Consider the following 25856-nt stretch of genomic DNA (forward strand, 5'->3'; position numbering starts at 1 on the left):
TGAGGAGTTCCCATTGTGTCTCAGCGGAAACGAATCAACTAGTATCCACGAGGACTCGGGTTCAATCCCTGGCCTCACTCAGTGAGTTAAGGATCCAGTGTTGCCATGAGTTGTGGTGTAGGTTGCAGGTTTGGCTCGGATCCTGAGTTGCTGTGGCTGTGGCATAGGCTGGCGGCTACAGCTCCAATTGGACCCCTAGCCTGGGAACCTCCATTTGCCGTGGGTGAGGCCCTAAAAAGAAGCCAAAAAAAAAAATCCTTCCATTTGAAATGGTCACTGGCTTCATCTAATCATTGGCTTCAAATTCTTATAGGAATTAGGAGTAGAGAAGGTGAGAGAGAGTGAGGAATTAACTCCAGTGACTTCAAATAATGACTTTACGGAAAGGTCAGTATTTTCCAATGATGACTTTGCAGAGTTTTTCTAATCTTAGGAAACCTTCAGTTTAAGAAATATTGATGAAAATGAAGGTAGAGAACATTTCAACAAAGGAAATATAAACAAAGAAATTAAAAAATCCAAAAAGAAGTATGGGAGTTCCCGTCGTGGCACAGTGGTTAATGAATCCGACTAGGAACCATGAGGTTTCGGGTTCCATCCCTGCCCTTGCTCGGTGGGTTAAGGACCCAGCGTTGCCGTGAGCTGTGGTGTAGGTCGAAGACGCGGCTTGGATCTCAAATTGCTGTGGCTCTGGTGTAGGCCGGTGGCTACAGCTCCAATTGGACCCCTAGCCTGGGAACCTCCATATGTTGCGGGAGCGGCCCTAGAAAAGACAAAAACCAAAAAACAAAAAGAAGTATCATGATTTCAGGGCCTTGGCATTAAAAATGTTTCTTCTTGTTCAGAAACATTGTACTCTAGTTGGTAAATTTGTTTCTCATGGGACTATAGTTTAGTAATTCTGAAACTAGTTTACTGTGTATAAGAGGATTGACCAAATAAATAGACATATGGTAGATAATGAAAACAGAACTTCCGCTACAAAGAGGCAACAGAGCAATGCTTGAATGAATCACACATGTACCCCCACACAAAGATAGGTACAGAAAAAATACAAATATTTATATACGCATGGGCTAGTGTACAGAATGCTTTTCCTAGCTCTGTTGGTAGAGAGAGTGTAGACACTCCAGCAGTAACAAGTACTCCTAGTGCCCAGATCATGATTTCTTTCTTTTCTTTTCTTTTTTTGTCTTTTTGCCATTTCTTGGGCCGCTCCCGTGGCATATGGAGGTTCCCAGGCTAGAAGTCAAGTTGGAGCTGTAGCCGCTGGCCTACACCAGAGCCACAGCAACGCAGGATCCGAGCCACGTCTGCGACCTACACCACAGCTCACGGCAATGCTGGACCCTTAACCCACTGAGCAAGGCCAGGGATCAAACCTGCAGCCTCATAGTTCCTAGTCGGATTTGTTAACCACTGAGCCATGACGGGAACTCCCAGAACATGATTTCTAAATCCCTTTCTCCAATATAAAAAGAGTCAAGACTTCTTGAGCGTTAAGGGATTCTAGGGCTGGGGCAGGAAGAGGCAAGGTGAGTTTGGAGCACCTTGTAGTGTTGGAAAGTAAGTAAGTGCTGAATGAAGGAAGAAGGGAGGGTAGGAAGTATGCTTAAAGCATACTGGACTCACCTGGAAGAAGTCCTAGTGGCCAAAACTGGAACAATTTGAGCAACAAAATAAAAAATGATAATATTGGATCATAACCCAAAGAATATCATTAATATCCAGGAGTTCGTGTTCTGATACACCTTGAAAGAGAATCAGAAGCCTTAGGGATTTAGTGACTTTCTGAAAGTTTTGAGACTTTAGAGAGAACTCTTTCCCCATGGGCTTCTGTTTTCTCATTTTAAGTAGCTTGCCCAGGCCCACGTAGCTAATGCAAGTCAGATTGGCAGTGGGTTACGAGTCTCTAGGTTTTTGTCACTGCACCACACTGCCCAGACTGGGTGTATATCAGTTTACAGTTTTTCTCATATGTCAGAGGATATGACAGTAATCTATATCAATCTCAGTTTTTTTTTCTTTTTTTTTTTGTCTTTTTAGGGCCTTACCCATGGCATATGGAAGTTCCCAGGCTAGGGGTCGAATCAGAGCTGTAGCTGGCAGCCTTCACCACAGCCATAGCAAGATGGGATCTGAGCCTCATCTGTGACCTGCACTACAGCCCACAGCAATACTGGATCCATAATCCACTGAGCAAGGCCAGGGAACGAACTCGAGTCCTTATGGATACTAGTCGGGTTCGTTACTGCAGAGCCACAATGGGAACTCCTCAATCTCAATTTTAAAAGATAGACTAACTTTTATTTCTTTTTTTAAAAAAAGAAATTGAAATAATGTAATTAGCATGTGTTTTCTGGAAGTGAAGATAACCAAATTGGGATCTCTAAATATCAAAATTTTATTGGTAATCTTGATCTTTATTTCATAGTTGTAATACTTTTAACAGATTTAGCTTTAATAGTAATTTGTACTGAAACTCTTTAGGTGGCATTTGTAGTGCTTTTATATTTGGCATAAATGGAAACAAAATTTTTATTTGTTTTATTATAGAAGAAATTTTGGAATCCATAAGAGCCAAAAGGGAGACATTGACATTGTTAAAAGCCCAGAAGAAATTGAAAAGGACAAGAATGAAACTGAGCATAATAACTCCAAAGATGCCGACAAAAGTGGAGAGGAGTTTGAAGACCAGCTCCTTGAAAAAGACAGTGATGACAAAGCACCAGATGATGATCCTGAGCCTGGAAAATCTGAGGGTAAAAACGTTATTTGGTTAAAAGAAGTAGTTCATCAGTGTTATTCATGAAATCTCTAGTTTCACTTGCAAAATGAAAATGAATCTTTTTTATTACGAACAACTATTTAATATTTTACATCTCTAAAGAAATTAGGATACCCTTCCTCCTTAAAACATGCATAATCATTGTAATGTATTTTATATATTGGTGGATTTGCTATAATGTTATACCTCTATTCATACTTCTTAATAAGGTGGGGTGCCATTTTCCTATGAGATTTATTGGTGAAAAATCAGTATTTTTATATCATAATATACACTTTTCCATGTAATACTCATTTTTATATTAATTACTTCAACATCCTTACTATATTAAATATTCTTAAATAGCCTTTGGATTCCCTACTGCAGAAATATCCCAGATTCTAATTGCTTCAAAATGGCCTTCCAACAAAGTAGGTTTTTTTGGTGATCATTCATTTTAGGTAGTTGACTGAATGTGGCCATTTGTCCTAAAGCAATTTTAAAGGATATCTTTAAAGTTTTGTTGTGCATTTTACTGTAGAGCCAACAGAAGTTGGGGATAAAGGTAACTCTGTGTCAGCAAATCTTGGCGACAACACAACAAATGCTTCTTCAGAAGAGACTAGTCCCTCTGAAGGGAGGAGTCCCGTGGGGTGTCTCTCAGAAACCCACGATAGCAGCAACATGGCAGAGAAGAAGGTGGCATCTGAGCTCCCCCAGGATGTGCCAGGTACAGAGGGCAGTGTATCAATGCCTCTGTAATGGGGGGAAATCCTTCCCTTTAGTGAAAGCTGAATGTCACCTAAAACTTTAAAGTATGTGTTTATTCATGCTGCTTGCTTATATAAGTGCCATCCCTGATTGCTATATTGTCACCTAACATTTGGAGTTTGACAAATGTTCTTGCATTTAGTGCTTGAAACTCATCATAACTTTCATGCTTTTTAAAGTTCATTTAGCTGTTTTTGTCTAATAAACTTAATATTTTATCACCAGACCATAGTGGCAGATATTTTGGTTTTAAATACTTACATACTAATGTTGTACTCAGTGTTGAATGATGTCACCATTTCAATTCTGTATGTACTAACAGATTAATTTTACGTTTGCATGTGGTCTTGTAATTTTTTTGTTTTAACAACATTTCAAACCATAATGTTATGGTAGAAAACCATTGTCACAAAACATTTTTTGTAAAATATATTTTGACATGAAAGTGTAAGTTAACCAGTAATAAAATACTTCAAGTTTTTTAAATTAAAATTCTACTCAAAGTAAGTTATATCACACTAAGAATGTCATCATCCCTTTCCTTTTACCTTTTTTAAAAGTGAAGAAAAAATTTTACTATAGGAGCTATGTGTATTTTTTGAAAAACAATATAGAAAATTAAATGAGCAAAGCAAGAACATAAACACTGGTGATCATATGAAAAGTTAGGAATTTTAGTTAATACCTTGATGGAAATCCTTACAGAATCTTTCTAGGTATTATAAGAATATCATGTAAGTCTTTCCTTTTTTTTTCTCTTTTTTTTCCTCTTTACTTTAGCCTTTCTGGTAGGAAAGTAGAGATAGCTTATTGTGGTTTGGACTTGCATTTCCCTGGTGATGTTGAGCATCTTTCTTTTGTGTGTGTGTGTGTCATTTGGATAACTTCTTTTGTGATGTGACTGTCAGTTCTTTGGTTCATTTCTTTAAGTGGTCTCTTTTGTTTGTGGTTGTTTCATTGAGTAGGTTAAGGCCAGTCCCTCTACTCCATCTTCTTTTTTTTTTGGTCTTTTTAGAGCCACACCTGCAGCATATGGAGGTTCCCAGGCTGGGGGGTCAAATCGGAGCTGTAGCTGCCAGCCTATACCAGAGCCACAGCAATGCCAGATCCAAGCCACGTCTGCAACCTACATCACAGCTCATGGCAACGCCAGATCCTTAACCCACTGAGCTAGGCCAGGGATCAAACTCGCAACCTCATGGTTCCTAGTTGGATTTGTTTCTGCTGAGCCACAACGGGAACTTCCCTTTACTCCATCTTGACTGGAAGCAGAAGTTTCTAAATTGATTTTCTTAAATGTTTACTCCGTCTCATGTTTCTGGAAGAAATACAACTTGGTTGTAATTTATTTTTGTTCTTATGTATTGTTGCATTCCATTTTTAAATATTTTGTTTAGGATTTTTTTTTTGTCTTTTTTTTTGCTATTTCTTTGGGCCGCTCCCACAGCATATGGAGGTTCCCAGGCTAGGGGTCGAATTGGAGCTGTAGCCACTGGCCTACACCAGAGCCACAGCAACGCGGGATCCGAGCCGCGTCTGCAACCTACACCACAGCTCACGGCAACGCCAGATCGTTAACCCACTGAGCAAGGGCAGGGACCGAACCCGCAACCTCATGGTTCCTAGTCGGATTCGTTAACCACTGCACCACGACGGGAACTCCCTGTTTAGGATTTTTTCATCAACTTTCATGAATGAAATTGGCTTGTAGTTTTCCTTCTCTAATAATATGTCAGGATTTGTTTCCTAGATTATGCTGGCCTCAAAATGAGTTGATATAAGTTCCCACTTTTCCTTTTCTCTGCAAGAGCTTCTGTGGGTTGGTGTTATTTACTCCTTAAATACTTTGTGAAGTCCTGGAGTTTTCATTGTGGGAAAGTTATTAATTGTAGATTCTGGAAGTTATCCTGTGGCAGCAGGTTAAGGATCTGGTGTTGTCACTGCAGTGGCTTGGGTAACTGCTGTGGCATGAGTTTGATCTCTGGCCTGGGAACTTCCACATGCCATGGGAGAGGCCAAAACAATTGTAGATTTCATTTCTTTGGTAGAGAGTAGGATAGTAGGTATTCATATTTTCTGGTGGTTTTTTGTTTGTTTTGTTTTTTTAGGGTTGTGCCCATGGCATATGGAAGTTCCCAGACTAGGGGTTGAATCAGAGCTATAGCCCCAGCCTACACCATAGCAATGCCCAGATTTGAGCTGCGTCTGCGACCTACACCCTACATCACAGCGCACAGCAATGCCGGATCCTTAACCCTGAGTGAGTACAGGGATGAACCCGAGTCCTCATGGATCTTAGTCAGGTTCATTACCACTGAGCCACGGTGGGAACTCCTCTTGTTTTCATGTGTCAATTTTAGTTTCATTTTTCTAGGAAGCTACCACTTTATTAAAATTTTATTGATATAATATCATCCTTTGTTTTTAACGTTTATAGGATTTGTAGTGATGTTCTCTTTTTTCAATCCAGATATTATCTGTTTCTTTTTAATCATTTCTTAAGACAGCAATTTTTATGTCTCTAAAACAAACAACTTTGGAGTTCCCATCGTGGCTTGGTGGTTAACAAACCCAACTAATATCCATAAGGACGTGGGTTCAATCCCTGGCCTCACTTGTTGGTTTAAGGATCCAGAGTTGCTGAGAGCTGTGGTGTAGGTTGCAGAAGAGGCTCAGATCCCACATTGCTGTGGCTGTGGTGTAGGCTGGCAGCTGTAGCTCCAATTTGACCCCTAGCCTGAGAACCTCCATATGCCGCAGGTGTGGCCCTAAAAAGCCAAAACAAAAAAAAAGAAAAGAAAATAATAATAACTTTTGGGTTTGTTGATCCTCTCTATTGTATATTTTTCTGTTTTTTAATCTTACCTTTATTTCATTTCTTTTTTTTTTCTTTTCATTTTTGTAAATTTTTCTTCCCTGCAGCTTTTTCCCCTAAACCACTCTATTGAGGTAAATTGATATACAAAAAGCTGTACATATTTAATGTACATATTTAATTGATGAGTTTGGAGATCAATATCTACCTGTGCAGCCATCACACAGTCTGTGGCATAAACGTATCCATCACGTCCAGAAGTTTCTTACCCTCTTTATTATTTTTTCTTCTAGCTTCTTAAGGCGAATGCTTTGATGATTTTTATTTTTTCTATGTCTGTTGTCAAGGCTGTAAATTTCCCTCTAATACACTGTTGTAGCTGCATCTTACAAACTTCTGTATGTTATTTTGTCTTTATTCAGTTTTAAAGTGTTTTCTAATTTTTGTTATGCTTTTTTTTTTTTAAATAATCCATTGCTTAATATTCACACATTTGGAGATTTTTCTGGGTACTTTTTATTAATGATTTCTAGTTTAACCCACTATAGTCAGAGAACATTCCATGAATGATTTATGTCCATTAAGATTTGTTTAGGCTTGTTTTGTGGTTCAGCATTTGGTTAACATTGATAAACTGTCTCATAGACACTTGAGGAGGATATACATTTTTAGTTTTTGGGTGCAATATAGAACAACTGGTCAGGGTTTTTAATTGTGTTGCTCAAATATATATCCTTGTGACGTCCCCCCTCACCACCTGTTTTACTGTGGGGTTGCCCTTTTTTCTTATAAATATTTTTAGTTTTTACATTATATTTAACATATGTATATTATTAGGTATACATAATTTTTATATTGTTGAATTAGTTTTATATGACTTTTATCCTTAATAATATTTTTTAATCTAAAAAATTTTTTTATAGTTGATTTACAATGTTCTATCAATTTTTGCTGTACAGTACAGCAGAGTGACCCAGTTATATATGTTCTATCACAAATGACTATAGTTCTCTGTGCTATAGAGCAGGATCTCATTGCTTATCCACTCCAGATGCAATAGTTTGCATCTACTAACCCCAGACTCCCAGTCCATCCCACTCCCTCCCCGTCCGCCTTGGCAACCACAAGTCTGTTCTCCATGTCCATGAATTTCTTTTCTTAGATAGGTTCATTTGTGCCACATATTGATTCCAGATATCATATGGTATTTGTCTTTCTTTTTCTGACTTATTTCATTTAGTATGAGAGTCTCTAGTTTGATCCATGTTGCTGCAAAGCATTATTTTGTTCTTTTTCATGGCTGAGTAGTATTCCATTGTGTATTCATCTGTCCGTGGACATTTAGGTTGTTTCCTTGTCTTTGTTATTGTGAATAGTGCTGCAGTGAACATGGGGGTGCATGTATCAATTGCAGTGAAAGTTTTGTCCAGATAGATGCCCAGGAGTGGGATTGCTGGATCATATGGTAGGTCTATATTCAGTTTTCCGATGTACCTCCATAATGTTTTCCATAGTGGTTGTACCAGTTTACATTCCCCACCACTAGTGTAGGAGGGTTCCCTTTTCTCCACACCTTCTCCAGCATTTGTTGTTTGTAGACTTACTAATGATGGCCATTCTGATTGGTGTGAAGTGGTACTTCATTGTAGTTTTGATTTGCATTTCTTTAATAATTAGTGATGTTGAGCATTTTTTCATGTGCCTGTTAGGCCATCTGTATGTCTTCTTTGGAGAAATGTCTATTCAGGTCTTCCGTCCTTTTTCCAATTGGGTTGGTCCCCCCTCCCCCGGCTATTGTTTGTATATTTTGGAGGGTAAGCCCTTGTTGGTTGCATCATTTGAAACTATTTTTTCCCATCTATAGGTTGTCTTTTGGGGTGTGTGTGCGTGGTTTTTTGTTTGTTTGTTTGTTTTATGGTTTCCTTTGCTATGCAAAAGCTTGTAAGTTTGATTAGGTCCCATTGGTTTATTTTGGTTTTTATTTCTATTGCTTTGGGAGACTGACCTAGAATATATTTTATTGTTGATGTCAGAATATTTTGCCTCTCTGTTCTCTTCTGGTTTTATGGTGTCTTATGTTTAAGTCTTTAAGCCATTTTTAATTTATTTTTGTGCATGGTGTGAGGTTGTGTTCTAGTTTCATTGATTTACATGCAGCTGTCCAGTTTTCCTAGCACCACTTTTAAAGAGACTGTCTTTTTCCCATTTTATATTCTTGCCTCCTTTGTCAAAGATTAATTGACCATAGGTGTCTGGGTCTTAATAATATTTCTAAACTAGGGAGTTCCCATTGTGGCTCAATGGGGTAAGGACCTGATGTTGTCTCTCTTAGCACGCGGGTTCAGTCCCTGGTCTCGCTCAGTGGGTTAAGGATATGGTGTTACCTCACGCTGAGGTGTAGGTTGCAGATGCAACTCAGATGTGGTATTGCTGTGGCTGTGGCAGAGGTTGCAGTTACTGCTCTGAGTCACCCCTAGCCCAAGAACTTCAACATGCCCCAGATATAGTTGTAAAAAGAAAAAAAAAAAGTCTGAACTACAATAGCTTTCTTTCTATTAATGTTTGTATTGTCTATTTTCTCTAGAATAGAAAGGTACTTAAAAATAACCCAAGAGGAGTTCCCGTCGTGGCACAGTAGAAACAAATCTGACTAGGAACCATGAGGTTGCAGGTTCGATCCCTGGCCTTGCTCAGTGGGTTAAGGATCCGGCATTGCCGTGAGCTGTGGTGTAGGTTGCAGACGCAGCTTGGATCTGGCCTTGCTGTGGCTCTGGTGGAGGCCGGTGGCTACAGCTCCAATTGGACCCCTAGCCTGGGAACCTCCATTTGCCTTGGGTGTGGCCCTAAAAGACAAAAAGACAAAAAAAAAACACACAAAGAAACCCAAGAATTTTAAATCTCTTTAGAAATATATCTAATTTAGAATTTTTTTATATATGCACATATACATATCTATGTGTAGTGAGTACATATATGTGTGTTTATGTATGTATCTCAGGCTATGTTTTGTCAAGTCTTGTCAGAGAGCACTATCATTTTGTTACCATAGATAACATTATGCACAGGAATAATTACAGATGGTCTAAAAATCTATAGAAATAAGAACATTAGTAAAATAGGCAGAGTTATGATTTCAAAATGGGTATCATCAGTGACTGGAAAGATTTCATATGGCTGAGATTGAAGATGAAACTGGAAAGTTGGGCACTATTTTGGGAAAGGTTGGTAGACATCACTTTAGAACGTTAATCTCTGAATACCTATTCCTCAGACCCCTCCCGCCCCCACATCCGTACTCCAGATATTTCACTTCAGTTCACGAAAATGGTTATGTGGCCAAAAATGACCTCTTACGGCAACTGTTTATTGATCAGTACAACTTCCTTGTAGTTAACAAAGAGCTCAGTTTCAGAATTACACTTTTGTTCTGGATTTCAGTTTAGAAACTTTTAGTACCTGAATGTCGATTTTTCAGCTTATAAGGCAACAAGGTGCATGTGTCTTTCTAACTTTTTTTTTTTGGTCTTTCTCTAGGGCCGCTTCCCACGGCATATGGAGGTTCCCAGGCTAGGGGTCTAATTGGAGGTGTAGCCACCAGCCTACGCCAGAGCCACAGCAATGTGGGATCTGAGCTGCGTCTGCGACCTACACCACAGCTCACGGCAATGCCAGATCCTTAACCCACTGAGCAAAGCCAGGGATCGAACCTGCAACCTCATGGTTCCTAGTTGGATTCGTTAACCACCGTGCCACAATGGGAACTCCTCTTTCTAACATCTTAAACTCAAATCCACTATTGAGAATTTGTATTCAGACATATAATACAAACAGCATTTGCTTTATTTAAGTTATGCCTCTAGATTTAATGTTTTGGATTAAAAAAATATTACTAGTAGATAAAACCGCCTTTATTTCCATAACTATTTTAATTGCTTTGAAAATGTTTCCATAGACATATTGAAACTCTAACATCTGTGAAGTTGAACTGTACAAACATATTGATTTAACCTGTTTCTTAACTTTTTGGGATAATGACATCTTAAAATATAGTACTTTGCTTTAGGTTTGAATTTTTTCACAAGGAAAGCTCAGTGAATATAAGAGGCTGTGGAAACTTTTCCCTCATTGGGTTGATTAATAATGACTTTTGGAGTTTCTGCAGCTAAATATTACTCTTTTGTTTCTTATTCTTTTTAATATTTTGGTTTTAGCCAATAGTCTAGAATATTTGAACTGTGAGGACTGTTGATAGGTGGTAACCTTCTTTGTGGTGATTTGAAACAAATCCTGATTTTAATCCTGTAGCCTAATGATATAGAGGTAAAGAATCCTAGAACAATTGAAAAGCAAATTCAGTATTCTAAACTGAAATGGGGGAAAACATAAGACTTGAGAGAAGTTAACCAAAAAACTATGTATTATGAATTATGGTAGGCCTCAGCTCATTCACTCCTTGAAAATTTAAATGGATAGATTCTGAACTCAGTGGGTTAAGTAGTTTTTTTAGCAATCAGAATAACTGAGAAGGGGATTGATTGCCTGTTCCTTTATGAAGTACTGTTATCTTCTTAATAGCAGAGAGCTCTTTCTATAAAGTATTTTAAGATGTGGACAGTCAGAATCTCTTAAGTTCCTATCCCAGAATTATTTTCTTGGTTAAAAACATACTTGGGGAGTTCCCATCATGACTCAGCGGAAATGAATCTGACTAGTATCCATGAGGATGCAGGTTCCATCCCTGGCCTCGCTCAGTGGGTTAAGGATCTGGCATTGCCATGAGCTGTGGTGTAGGTTGCAGATGTGGCTCAGATCTAGTGTTGCTGTAGCTGTGGTGTAGGCCAGTGGCTATAGCTCCTATTTGACCCCTAGCCTGGGAACTTCCATATGCCACGGGTGCAGCCCTAAAAAGACAAACAAAAATAAATAAATATTAGATGTGTATTAGATGCTAAAAGAAAGTTGTTTTGAAAAAAGAAAAAGAAAGTTATTTTGTGGACTGGTCAAGAATTAATCACTTTTTCTTATAGTTTTGTGAGAAAGTGCACTCTGAATTCTGAGTTCACGTATGAGAGGATGTTTTTATGTACTGTTTCATTATTTGAAAAGATGATTTTTTACACAGTTATTAATTAGGAATACCAAACTTTACAAAACTAGATGTACAGTCAAAAGGAGTGTTTAGTGAGGAATTTGATGCTATTTGTGTGAGACTTCTTTTCTTCCAAATACATGCATTTTCCAACATGAGTTAGTTGACTATATTATGGGTTTGTAGCTGTCAGATTTTAAATATTCCATTTCTATCTTTCATATAAAATTTTCTTTTTATGAACATGTACAAAAGTTCTTCTTTTCAAATATGCACAGAAGTTAAACAAATAGTATAACCCCCCCCCCATATAGCTAACACTTACATTAAAAAATCATCAATATTTTGTCATGCTAACTTCACTTGCCTTTTTTTAACTTCTTTTTTGGAGTAGGGCTTAAATTTTTTAAAATCTCCCGCTTTGACCACAGGTGTATACTATTAGATAAATCATAATCCTTAATTGTACTCATCGTTCACGTTCGAAGTTATCTTTATTACTGACGTAAATACCTGGGAACCTACTGCCCCAAACAGAAAGCTAAGTCTTGCTTTGAAACTAACCTGCATCAGATGATCTCCCCTGCATCCTTCTCCCCTTCCTGAAGTGACTGTCACCCAGAGTCCTGTGTTCACTAAGATTTTCTTTCCTTTTTATTAGAGAAATCCAGTAGAATTAAGACTGTTGATACTGGAGGTCTAAGTGTTGTGTAACCCACATCCTCTTGCTTCATTGAATTGATTTACATGGTTTGCTAAAAACTATTTCTGTTTTGTTTTTTGTAAACTTCGTAACAAGTGTGTTGTGTTAAGTATATCTTATTATGTGTATTGTGTTAAGTATAACTTTTCAGGACTTAATTTTTTCACTTTTGTTATATTACTAAAATAACATTGTCTGTTGCTAGAGTTCTTTCACATTAACTGCGTTATAATTCTCCTCTGTGTAACTGTGCCACAGTTTACTCATCCCCTTTCCTGTTGATGTGAATTTGGGTTGTTTGCTACTGCAGTATTTTAAAGCAGATCCAGGTATCATATTCTATCATTCCTAATACATTTCAAAAGACTATGGACATTTTCTTAGATTACAGTGCTGTTACCATTTTAATAAAACTGTGACAGTTTCTCAACACCATCTACTATCTGGTCAATTTAAAATTCCTCACTTAAAAATTTTTTTAAAAAAAAATCTGCTGTTTTATTTTTAATTTTTTTCAAACACCAGATAAAACATTTCACATACCCTTTATTCACTTTTAAAAAAAATTTTTTTTTTAACGTATAGTTGATCATTTTTTTGTGTTTTAAAGAACTCCATATCAGCTCCCTGTATGACCTGACATTTGATTTGGTTTTATATCTGCTGGGTCTCTCTTTTTTGTTTTTTTTTTTTTGTGGTTTTTTTGGCTGCATCTATAGCATGCAGAAGTTCCCTGGCCAGGGATTGAACTCCAGTCACAGCAGTGACAACACTGAATCCTTTACCACTAGACCACCAGGAAACTGCAGTATCTACAGAGTCTCTTATCTTGAACACTCTCCACCTCTCTGACTTTTTTCCTACATGCCATTGATTGTGGAGATTTGTTGTTGTTGTTGTTTTGGGTTTTCTTTAAAGGGTTAGGGCTGCACCTGCGGCATACGGAAATTCCCAGGCTAGGGGTAGAATCTGAGCTGCCCCTGCTGATCTGCACCACAGCCACAGTGACAGTAATGCCTGATCTGAGACACATCTGCTGCCTACGCTGCAGCTTGTGGCAATACCAGATCCTTAATCCACTGAGCAAGGCCAGGGATTAAACCAGAATCCTCATGGACCCTGTGCTGGGTTCTTAACCCACTGAGCCACAACAGGAACTCCCTGATTTGTGTTTCTTTGTTCTGTTTTGGCCACATTTGCGGCATGTGGAAGTTCCTGTGCCAGGGATTGAACCCACACCACAGCAACAACCTGAGCTGCTGCTGTGACAACATTGGATCCTTAACCCACTGCACCACTCCTACATGCTGTTGATTTGTTGAAGAATGCTAACGTATCCTCCTATGGCTTGTCATGTTCAGGATTTGTCGTTCCTTCTTCTTAGTGTTGTATCATTTGTTCTAAAGGCTTGATTAAATTCAAAAATACTTTGTAAACTATGATCTGGATACTTCACCTCCATCAAAAGGCTCATGGTGTCTGTATGTTTTACCTTTACAAATGCTAAGATTGATCATTAAGTTCGAAATCAGTTACCTGTTTGGAAGTTATAGTATCTGATTTCTAATTCTATCTTTTTTTCAAAAATTTTTTTGAAAACCTGGAATTCTTCTGTTAGGAATTTTCCCTCATCAAAGTAAGATTATGTGAATACTGGATTTCCTCTCGTGGATCAGAGGAAACAAATCTGACTAGCTTCCATGAGGACACAGGTTCAATCCCTGGCCTCACTCATTGGGTTAAGTATCTGGCGTTGCTGTGGCTGTGGTATAGCCTGGTAGCCACAGCTCCGATTCTACCCCTAGCCTGGGATATGCCTTGGGTGTGGCCCTAAAAAAAACCAAAACAAACAAAAAAAAGATTATGTGAATACCATGACGTATAATTAGAGCAGGAATAAATGCTTTATTATTTTTCTTAAAATCGATTTTCAGGTAGGAGTTGGTGTCCAGTGACCTTCAGTGGTGTTTTTTAGGAGTTACAGACTTTTGGGGGAGGGGCATGACTTTCTCATTTAAAATACCTTTTTGAACTCATAGATCTTGACATATTCACTTTGTTTCAGTAAGCTGTAGTTATCATTTGTTTTATTTATGTTGACCATTGGGGGCCCCTTCACCTTGGCTTTTGAGTTCTTTTGCTGTGTATGACCCCCAGTAGTCTTAGCTTCTTTGCTTTGTGGTCGAATGAGAGGTCTGAAGCTTACCTTTTACATTTCCTACCCTAGACCTGGAATCAGTAATTCCTGCAAGAAGCCCCAGTTCCTTCCATTGGGGAATGATATTTAGAGACCATAATCTGGGCCCGAGAGTATTTACTGCTCTTGTGCTTTCACTGCCTCCAGGAGTTTTTGATGGATAGTGTTAGAAAATATGTATTTTAGAAAAGAAAAAGAGGAGTTCCCATCGTGGCACAATGGAAACAAATCTGACTAGGAACCGTGAGTTTGCAGGTTCGATTCCTGGCCTTGCTCAGTGGGTTAAGGATCCAGCGTTGCTGTGAGCTATGGTGTAAGTCACAGACGTGGGTTGAACCTGGCATTGCTACGGCTGTGGTGTAGGCTGGCAGCTGTATCAGCTGCTCTGATTTGACCCCTAGCCTGGGAACCCTCCATATGCCACGGGTACAGCCCTACAAAGCAAAAAAAGAAAAAGAACAGTTCATGTTGACGTTTCATATTCAGATTGAGGATTGCATTCTTAGTTTCTTTTTTTATACTTGTGTCTCTCTTCTTTTATACTGCAAGCCTTAGTTCCTAACAACAGTAACTTAATTATACATTTGCTTTATCCTGATGCAGATCTCCATTAATAATTTAGTATTATAATAATTATTAATATATGGATTGCATTATAATAGTGATAAAAATCATTTAAATAACATTAATTTCATAATACCAAAATTATTGCTCACAGTAAGATGTTCTAAGATTTTTTGGAGTTCCCGTCATGGCGCAGTGGTTAACGAATCCGACTAGGAACCATGAGGTTGCGGGTTTGATCCCTGGCCTTGCTCAGTGGGTTAAGGATCCGGCGTTGCCATGAGCTGTGGTGTAGGTCACAGACTCGGCTCGGATCCCACACTGCTGTGGCTCTGGCATAGGCCGGTGGCTACAGCTCCGATTAGACCCCTAGCCTGGGAACCTCCATATGCCGAAGATGCGGCCCAAGAAATGGCAAAAAAAGACAGAAAAAAAAGATTTTTTTTTTGCAGCTTTTTATTTATCTTTATACCATATTTCCAGTAAGAATGTGTAGTTACAATTCTGTTTTCCAAAGTCACTTGAAATATTTTTCTCTGAGTGGTTATGCCAAAAACTGGATATATGGTTAATTTGTTTTGTTTCAGCTTGTTTTCAGTTTAGGGATTGCATTTCTAACTTTACTTTTTAAAAATGGTAAAATGTTTACATGTTTCCAAAGTCAAACTGTGTAACTATATATTCAGAGCATTTTCAATTTATCTCTTCCCCTCTAAATAACCCTTCCTACCCTTCCCTTCTAGGGAACCATTTTGATAAATTTTTGGTTATTTTTCCATTGTTTTTTGGTATATAAAACAAAATATACCCATAAATTCATACTTATCTCCCTTTCTCACATAAAGTTAGCATACTGTAAGTACTGTTCCTTACCTTTCTTTTTGCATTTAATCTTGAGATGATTTCATATGTGGATATAGTGATTTCCTCAGTCCTTGTGATTTGACTGATATTTCATTGTATGTACCATCTTTTATTCAGCCGGTTCCATATTGATGAGCATTTTGTTTGTTTCTGGTCTTTTAGCATCATAAATAATGCTATGGAATTCCCATTGTGGCTTAGTGGAAACAAATCCGACTAGGAACCATGAGGTTGCGGGTTCAATCCTTGGCCTAGCTCAGTGAGTTAAGGATCTGGCATTGCCATGAGCTGTGGTGTAGGCTGCAGACGCGGCTCAGATCCCGTGTTGCTGTGGCTGTGGCGTAGGCCAGCAGCTGCAGCTCCAATTTGACCCCTAGCCTGGGAACCTCTATATGCTGCAGGTGTGCCCCTAAAAAGACAAAAAAAAAAAATTTCTCCATATATTTTACTTTGCATTTCTCTTAGTTTGAATTAGGTAACCATATTTCCAAGTCTAAAGGCTTTTTTTTTTTTTTTGTCTTTTTGCCTTTCGCAGGGCCACTCCCACAACATATGGAGGTTCCCAGGCTAGGGGTCTAATTCTAATCGGAGCTGTAGCCACCGGCCTATGCCAGAACCACAGCAATGCGGGATCCGAGCTGTGTCTTCGACCTACACCACAGTCACGGCAACGCCGGATCCTTAACCCACTGAGCGAGGCCAGGGATCGAACCTGCAACCTCGTGGTTCCTAGTCAGATTTGTTAAGCACTGCTCCACGATGGGAACTCCTAAAGGCCATTTTTATTTCTTTTGTCATTGTTCATATATTTCCTCATTTTTCTATCAGATTTTTTTCCCTCCAAAAATAATGTAGGAGCTCATAATACCTTACAGATAGACTTTGTGCTATACTATCAACCCCTTTTAGGTGATTGATTTAAAGGGGATTTTTTTAAAAAATTATACTTACATTTTTCTTTTTTTATTGAGATGTAGTTTATTTACAATGTTGTGTTAGTTTCAGGTATACAGCAAAGTGATTCAGTTATGTATATACATACATTCATTCATTTTCAGGTTCTTTTCCCTCATAGATTATTACAGAATATTTAGTTTAGTCCCCCAAAAGGTATCTTAGTAGTGGCAAAATGAAATGCACAGGAAGACTGTAGATTTCTGAACTACCAAGGAAAGACCTAGGCTTTCAGATCATAATAATGTTTATGTTGATATACTTTTGATAAACTGTACCCTTAGGGGTAATATTATATTAATATTATCAGTCACTTAAAATTAGCAGTCACTTAGGTGTTACCCTTCTGGTTAAATTTGGGGGTATAGAATTTAGGCAGAAAACGTTAGAGATAAACAGTCCTTTTTAACTCTGTTTCAAATACTGTTGGAGTACTTTTTGAACAGTAAGAATCTAAATTTTAGATTTTGAGGGATTATCTCAGCACAATCACTCCTATGGTATCTGGGGCATAAGTTTTGTGAACTCGTTATGTCACTGTTAGTCTGCAAGATCGTCTGCTTTGTACTATAGGCTAAGGTGATAGGAGTCTAAGTTAATGCTGGGAGATTTAAAAAGTAATGTATAGGACGTTGTTACAAATTTCTTTTCATCCATTGCATTGTTCATACATGAGCAACTTTTCTTTTTAAAGTCTAGCTTTGTAATGAAATCCTAAAACAATTAAATGTCTTTTCTGACAATTATTTTTGTTGTGATTTCCAATTTAAAAATCAGATATTCTGTTTTTCTAGAAGAACCTAACAAGACATGTGACAGCAGTAACACTAGTGCTACCACTACCTCCATCCAGCCTAATCTGGAAAACAGTAACAGCAGCAGTGAGCTAAATTCTTCCCAGAGTGATTCTGCTAAGGCAGCTGATGATCCTGAAAATGGAGAAAGAGAGTCTCATACACCTGTCTCTATTCAAGAAGAGATAGGTAAGAATACACTTTATACATTCAAATGAGCTTTTTTCTTTTTCTAATTTTTAAAATAAAAGTTTGTTGAGGGTGGGAAGATTTGATTTTCTTTCCCTTTTTATTTTTTTTAAACACAAGTAGCACTTGCACTCAGTGTTTTTGTTTTTGTTTTTAAAAAAAGCACATAGGAAAAAAATAACCACCATTATTTGGTGTGTAACATTTTATATCTTTCTCCGTGCAGTTCTGTTAATGTATGTATGTTTACAAAAAGTTTTTTTTTTTTTTAATATAAGCGGGATCAGTCTGCATGTATTGTTCTGCATCTTGCTTTTTTCACTCAGTAACATGTAGAGATTCTTTTCATGTTATAAATTGATTTACTCTTTTTTTTTTTTTTTTTTAACTGCTGCATGGTACTTCACAGTACAGATGAACCATAATTCGCTTACTCTTTCTCTATTAATGGACATTTAGGCTGTTGACAGTTTTTTCATTTTTACAATTGGTGCTTTTTTAACATCCTCCGCATATATCTTTGTGTACTTATGCAGACTTGTCTAGGAGTATAGAATTGTTGGATCATATGGTAGGGACATTTAAAAAGTAGTGATGTCTCCTGCTTAATTGTACGTTAAAAGATATTTATGCCAATAATTGGCATATGTATGTATTTCTTCATATTCTCACCTAAATTTGATATCTGTCTCTTACATTTTTGCTGATGGTGAAAAGTATTTCATTTTAAAATTTGCATACCTCTGCTTACTAACGTGGTTGAGTTTCTTTTTATCTGTTTGGTAAACCTTCTGTGAATTGTTTGTTCATGTCTTTTGCTCATTTTTTCCTATTCGGTTTTGATATTTTTCCCTGCTCAGTTTTAGGAATGCTTTATGTGTTATAGGTATCAATTTTTCATTAAAAAAATATACTTAAATAGTCATTGGTTGTTTTTGACTCTTTCTATTGTTTTATACAGAAACTTTTACGTTTTTTATGCAGTTAAATTTATCAATCTTTTTCTTTAGGATTTCTCTGGATTTTGTGTCTTACTAAGGAAGACCATCTCTATCCCAAGATCATAGATGTATTTTACAGTAATTTCACATAATACTTCTATAACTTTGTTTTTAATCTTTCTAATATGTAATTTTGCGTATGACATGAGATGGAGATCTGTTTTAATTAGGACCTTTTCACTTGTGAGGGACCAAACCAGCTTAAAGTAGCTTAAGTGAAAAGGGAATTTAATTAGTTCATGTCATTGGGAAGTCCAAGCCATCATCAGGTGTAACTGGACCCCCAGGTATCAAAACTCTTTCCAGTTTCCTCTTTCTGTCTCACCTTTTGGATCTGCATATGCTTGTGTGTTAACCTCATTCTCTCCTAATACAGACAAGCTTTTTCCAAGTGGCAGGGAAGATGACATCAGCGGTTTGTATGCATATCTTTTCAAGGTCTGTGACCCAAAGGCAAGGCCCCTCCTCCTGCTCCAAATCAAAAGTCCTTGAGGAAGGAATTTGAGTGGCCTATCCTGGACATATTGTTCCCACCCCTGTGGCCAGGGCAGGCAAGGTATTATGATTGATGGCTCCAGCAAAAGTATATGCTTGGAGTGGGGTCAGAATGGTTTTCCAAAGAAAGAGAGCTGTTGTGAAGCAGGAAACAGTAAATATCCACAGTTCCACCCTAGCTCAGCACAAATGTGTATTCACAGTGAAGAATGCTTCTGCCTAACCTCATGCAAAGATCTCACCCACAACTGAAAATTTTTTTCAAAAACTTCTAAAATTATATCCGGCAATTTTAATTTATCTAGAATTTCGGTGTGTTGTGTGCTGTTTTTGATTACGTCTGGATGTGACTTATCTTGATCTCACAGTCCATGAGCCAAATTATGAATTTAACTACTTGTAACAGTCATTTTCTGATGGTGGACAGTGTTCTGTGATAAATCTGGCTGCCTTTGGTTTTCTGGAAGGATGGGTATTGATGAGAAGTGAGAATCATATGGGACGATGCCACTTTAGAGGCCTTTCGGCTTAAATACCCTAGATCCAGCTGACTTCTTTCAGGGATGGGCTGCTGGAAATTGCTCTAGGTTTGAAGAATTATACGTCCCAGTTTGGCAGGTTTGGAGTTTTTTCCTGACAGTAACACCCCCTTATAGATTGTCTGGATCTCTAACTAGTGCCTAGTGCCCAGAAGCTTGGCTCAGGGTCCCTTAAGGTAAACACCCTCTGTTTGCCCAGTTTGTCTGCTTAGCAGACTAATAGCCCAAGCCCTTAGGTGAACAGAGTCTTTCTAGGCCTCTGCCTCCTGACGTCATTGAACAGATGAAGTAAAGCAGCTCTTACTCTGTCTCCAAGCTGCGTTATAACAGGAGGCATGTGCTCCTTGGGCGGAGTGTGTTAGATAATGACCTCTTAGCCTTGATCCCCTTCTCTGCTCCTTCAGGTCTTATCCCCAGGAATGAATTTTCTGCCTCATTTCCCTTACTTGTATTAAACTTAGCAAGTGTCAAAAGACTAACTCTCAGCATTATTGACTTGTTGGTTCTAAATTGAGGGGCTTATTTTTTTTATTTTCTATTTTTTGTCTTTTTAGGGCCACACCCACAGTACATAGAGGTTCCCAGGCTAGGGGTCAAACCAAAGCTGTAGCCGCCAGCCTATGCCACAGTCACAGCAGTGCCAGATCCAAGCTGCATCTGTGACCTACACCATAGCTCCCGGCAATGCCAGATCCTTAACCACTGAGCGAGGCCTGGCATTGAAACTGCATCCTCCTGGATACTAGTCAGATTCGTTTCTGCTGAGCCATGACAGGAACTCCAAGGGGCTTCTTTTTTACCAGTGCTGTGCCGTTCTCTTTCTGCTTTTAGGAAGTCTGGCCTTGACTAAATGATGTCTAAAAAGTCTTTATTGTAGAACTTCAAAGATGGTCCCCAGAAGTAGCCACTGTAATTCAGCATATTGGCATAAAGCTCCAGCATGGGTGGAATCTTGGTTTGAAACTTGAGAGGAAATGGCTAATAGTCTAACCAACTGTTTTGCTACCAACATTGAAGGTTACTAGCTTTCCAGCCTGGGATGGCAAGATACCCAATATCTCCACCCCATCTTGATTTAGTCACTGCCATATTTTCTGCTTGGTTTTTCATTTGCCAGTGCCACACTATCTTAGTTTTCAAAAGCTTTGAAAGAAAAATGAGATCTTGTTTACCTATCTGGCCAAATTGTATAGTGGTGCAACAGTTTTAGAATGTATAGAACCTTTAGCTGAAATGAGGTTCATGGGAAAGCAGAAATTGCTCATTGGCAGTTAAATCTGTCACTTTTAAAAATTAAGATATTATGAAAATGTGAGAGGCCTTTGTTATGTTAAAAAAAAACTAATGTAGTTGATTTTCACATATAATACTTATCTGCATGCACAAATAGTTATCTAGATTCTTTAGGAGAAAATTCACTTGGCTTTTATGTTAACAGCCTTAAACCGTTAGGTTTTTAAACAGAATTTCAGTGGAAATCATTCTAAAATTAATTATGTCCTTTACTTTTAATACAGAAATCTGTATTGAATCTATAAAGCAACAGTTGTTTTAGTGTGCAGTTTTGAGTTCTGTTTGGTTCTTGTAAATTTGTAGCAGCCCTTCCTCTTTTCTCTTAGATGAGCTTTGAAGCAGATAACCTGGCATGTTTGAATTGTCCGTAAAATAATAAATGACTCACAGTAAAGTTCTGACATACTTTCTTTTGAGTAAAACGTTTAAGAATTAATGCATTTGCTTTAGCTGTTCAAGGCTGTTTTCTGTATATATTCCAGATCTTAGTTGTCTACCAGATAGGAGTTTTGCATAAGTAAGGTGTTATTACTGTATGTAATTTACTTACTGTTAGCAATTACTTTTTGCTTTTCACTTGATAACAGGTGATTTCAAATCAGAGAAGTCTAATGGGGAAATAAATGAGTCCCCTGGAGGTGGAAGAGGAGCGTCTGGTTCAACTCGAATTATCACCAGGTTACGGAATCCAGACAGCAAACTTAGCCAGCTGAAGAGCCAACAGGTGGCAGCCGCGGCCCATGAAGCAAATAAGTTATTTAAGGAGGGGAAAGAGGTAATTTCTTTCTGTTTAGAACAAAAATCTTTGAAATTAAAATAATTTTATTCACTATGCCTTACAAAAAGGAGCAGAAAGTTTGTAGATGTATTTTTGAATTGTGCTTTCTTCACTTCTAAGAATGTAGTAGGTAACAAGATTACGGGTGTTGGGTTTGTATTGCGATAAGCATAGCTCTACACCCCGATTTCAGTCGGTGCAGAGAAATGCTATAAATGGATGGTACACTTTCTTACTATAGGGTTAATTTTATTGTATATAACTCTAAAGAGATGGGGCTTCTTTTTCACATACCGAGTAGGCTATTTGTGGGCTTTGTTAATGACTCACTGCTCAGTTCTAGCTGTCATGATTTGGGGTGAACCTGCTGCTGAAAAAGGGGACTCATTCCTTGGTAGCAGAGTCCAGTGGGCAGAGCAGCACAGCTTCTTGACTGATTATGAACAAAAAGATTGAAGCTAGGACTCAGTATTTTTGTCCCCCAGCCAGCCATGGTGCTAGAATAGTGGCCACAACCGTGTCTCTCAGACTTGAGAATTATTTGCAGGATAGATATATAAGAATAGACAGTGTTTTTAACATCATAGAAATGGCTTTAAGGCAGCAGCTTTCGGGCTTCTTTTTCTCTCTGACCCTCAGTAAGACATTTTTCATACAACCCAGTACATACATTCAAGTTTCCTGAAATAGTAGTTGCCTTACTTTGTGGGAAGCACTCTGGTATTTTCTTTTCCAGTCTAGTCTATTGAATGATATATCAGTTTTTTAAAAAGCTGAATTAGGTCCACCCTTGATTTCATAGTCCACTAAAGGATTAGAATCAACTCGTTGAAACACTATTTTTTTTTTCTAAAGATTTGTTATTTGATCCTCATGAGTGACTTTTTGTTTTTTTTTGCTATTGTTATTTTTTGTCATTTTGCCTTTTCTAGGGCCACTTCCCATGGCATATGGAGGTTCTCAGGCTAGGGGTCTAATCGGAGCCGTAGCCACCGGCCTACACCAGAGCCACAGCAACTTGGGATCCGAGCCGCGTCTGCAACCTACACCACAGCTCACGGCAATGCCGGATCCTTAACCCACTGAGCAAGGGCAGGGACCGAACCTGCAACCTCATGGTTCCTAGTCGGGTTCGTTAACCACTGCGCCACGACAGGAACTCCCTGAAACACTATTTTAATGTATCTGTGGGCTCTTATCTAAAGCTGGAATGATAAAAGGAGCAGAAGAAAGGATATTTGCGGGGGGTGGATAATACATGTAATGTCCTCGTGCTCTATTTTGTCCCTAACCCCCATATTTTGTGAGCTTGAGATAATGACTGCTGAGTGAGTTAATATTACACGTTTAGTCTCGTGTGTGTTCAGTAATGTCGGACATAGAATAGGCACTTTCACCTGAGCTTAGTTTTCTTTCTTTGGTTGTTTAATTATAAGCAATTAGCTTTAGCTTTTAAACTTTGAAAGTTCAATCATAAGGTGTATCTTTAAAAAAAAAAAAAGATGTATCTTATTTTGAGTGATAAATTACTGAAAGGCAATCGATCAGACTTGCATATTTGATGTGAATAATGGCGTCTTTTTATTTTCTTGGTCAGGTGCTGGTAGTGAACTCTCAAGGAGAAGTTTCGCGCTTGAGCACCAAAAAGGAAGTGGTCATGAAAGGGAATATCAACAACTATTTTAAGTTGGGTCAAGAGGGGAAGTATCGCGTCTACCACAATCAATACTCCACCAATTCATTTGCTTTGAATAAGCACCAGCACAGAGAAGACCATGATAAGAGAAGGCATCTTGCACATAAGTTCTGTCTGACCCCGGCTGGGGAGTTCAAATGGAACGGTTCTGTCCACGGGTCCAAGGTTCTTACCATATCTACTCTGAGACTGACTATCACCCAGTTGGAAAACAATATCCCTTCCTCTTTTCTTCATCCCAATTGGGCTTCACACAGGTAAAAGAAACCAAGGTTTATTTACGGCTGTGAATATCGTAAATATTTGCAAAATGATTATTACAGGTGCACACTATAACTTGTAGTTCTCTGAATTGAAGGAAGTCAGCTCAGGCAGCAAAACACTGGATATTACAAACGCGAGTGTACTTCTAAAGGTACTGAACCAGCGCTCGCGTTTGGAAGATTTCTGGAACCCAATGGAATCCAGACAGAGGTCCAGAACATCATAATAGGTTTAAGGAGTTGGGAGACTAATTGACCTCTGAGATTCCCGTGACAGTTCAAAATTCATGATTCTTTTTGGTAGACGCTTCTACTAGCGGTATGTTTTATACTTGCTTAGCCTCGAACCATATGCCCTATAAGGTAAAGTCATCATAGTTTGTATAGCTCTTGTGCTTTTAAGATCAACAGAATGAAATTTTATTTTTTCCTTTTTTTCCCCTGCTCCTGAAATAAAGAGCAAATTGGATCAAGGCTGTTCAGATGTGTAGCAAACCCAGAGAATTCGCATTGGCTTTAGCTATTTTGGAGTGTGCAGTTAAGCCGGTTGTGATGCTGCCAATATGGCGAGAATCTTTAGGACATACCAGGTAAGTGAATTCTGAGCCTTGTGAATGATGTGTTAGACTCCCTTTTGGAATATTAGTCTATTAATAATGAAAGTTAATGTATTTAAAAGGCCGTATTAAAGGCTTGACTCTTCTTGACCTCATTGACTTCCTCTGTAAGATGTAAACATGAGTAGAAATTCTTATGTATATGATTATATGGAGATCAAAAGAGATCAGGTGTATGAAATTGAAAGTATTTTCTAAAATAAAAAGCATTTTTACTGAGTAGAAAGAATGCTCATAGCTTTTGCATATTTATTCTGTAATGTACTAGGCATCCGATTTACTTGGATATAAGTGTCTGGCCAAAGATCATGTAGTTCCTAAGTAGACCCAGAGCTGTGTGACTTTAGCAGATGCTTAGCAGAAAAGATGAATGTCGTGACATGAATCTACTTTTTAGCCCTGATGGATTTATTTTTTTAACTTTAATCTTTAAAAAGCCATTATTACAAAACTAATACAAGCATATGATAAAAAATGTAGGTTATTATTCAATGTGAAAATAATCTGTCTACTGGGAGTTCCCACCGTGGCATAGTGGGTTAAGCACCTGACTGCAGGAATTCCTCTTGTGGCTCAGCGGTAATGAACCCGACTAGATCCCTGGCCTCACTCAGTGGGTTTAAAAGATCTAGCATTGCTATGAGCTGCGGCGTAGGTCACAGACAAGGCTCAGATCCAGCATTGCTGTGGCGTGGGCTGGAGGCTACAGCTCTGATTCAACCCCTAGTGTAGCCTTAAAAAGAAAAAAAACAAAAACCAACATAGTGTCCATGAGGATTTGGCTTCTATCTCTGGCCTCACTTGGTGGATTAAGGATCTGGCATTACTGTGAGTTGCAGTATAGATCACGGATGTGGCTCTGATCCAGTGTGGCTATGGCCGTGGTCTAGGCTGGCAGCTGCAGCTCTGATTTGACCCCCCGCCAGGCAATCTCCGTGTACTGCAAGTCATCCCTAAAAAGAAAAGAGAGAAAGAAAGAAAGGATGAGCTATACCACCTCACACCAGTCCTTTTGGCCACCTTTAATAAGTCAACAGGTAACAGATACGGAGAAATGGGACCATCCTCCACTGTTGGTGGGAAGGTACAACTGCCATGGAAACAGTGTAGAGGTTCCTCAGAAAACTAGATCTGGAACTACCATGTGACCCAGTATTCTCACTCCTGGTCATATATTTGGACAAAAGTATAATTCAAAAAGATACATTTTTAAATAAATAACATGGTAAAAAAATCATAATGAAAACTAGAAAACATCTTGAATTGAACGTTCATGAGAGTAGGACATAAATTGAAATTTGTGGGACGCAGCTAAGGAGTATCCAGGGGAAGTTGATAGCCTTCAGCGCTTACGCTAGAACAGGAAAACTGCCAATTAATAAGCTACGCATGCATCTGAAGGAGTCAGACCAAAGAAGGAAAATATTAATAAGTGTCAGATATCAAATATTTGATTAAACAGAGAAC

At 38.4% G+C, this 25856-nt stretch overlaps 1 protein-coding gene across 1 annotated transcript in view; it reads left to right on the plus strand.

Moving 5' to 3' along the window:
- The window catches only part of BPTF (bromodomain PHD finger transcription factor), a 141731-nt gene that overhangs the window by 46552 nt on the left and 69323 nt on the right, over positions 1 to 25856 (plus strand). The window contains 7 exon segments of the mRNA XM_047758213.1: positions 2557 to 2580; positions 2583 to 2762; positions 3309 to 3497; positions 17519 to 17707; positions 21623 to 21810; positions 23411 to 23766; positions 24231 to 24362. Of these exon segments, the coding sequence (XP_047614169.1) occupies positions 2557 to 2580; positions 2583 to 2762; positions 3309 to 3497; positions 17519 to 17707; positions 21623 to 21810; positions 23411 to 23766; positions 24231 to 24362 (1258 nt within the window).

The sequence above is a fragment of the Phacochoerus africanus genome, chromosome 14, assembly GCF_016906955.1.
Source record: "Phacochoerus africanus isolate WHEZ1 chromosome 14, ROS_Pafr_v1, whole genome shotgun sequence".
Classification (NCBI taxonomy): Eukaryota; Metazoa; Chordata; class Mammalia; order Artiodactyla; family Suidae; genus Phacochoerus; species Phacochoerus africanus.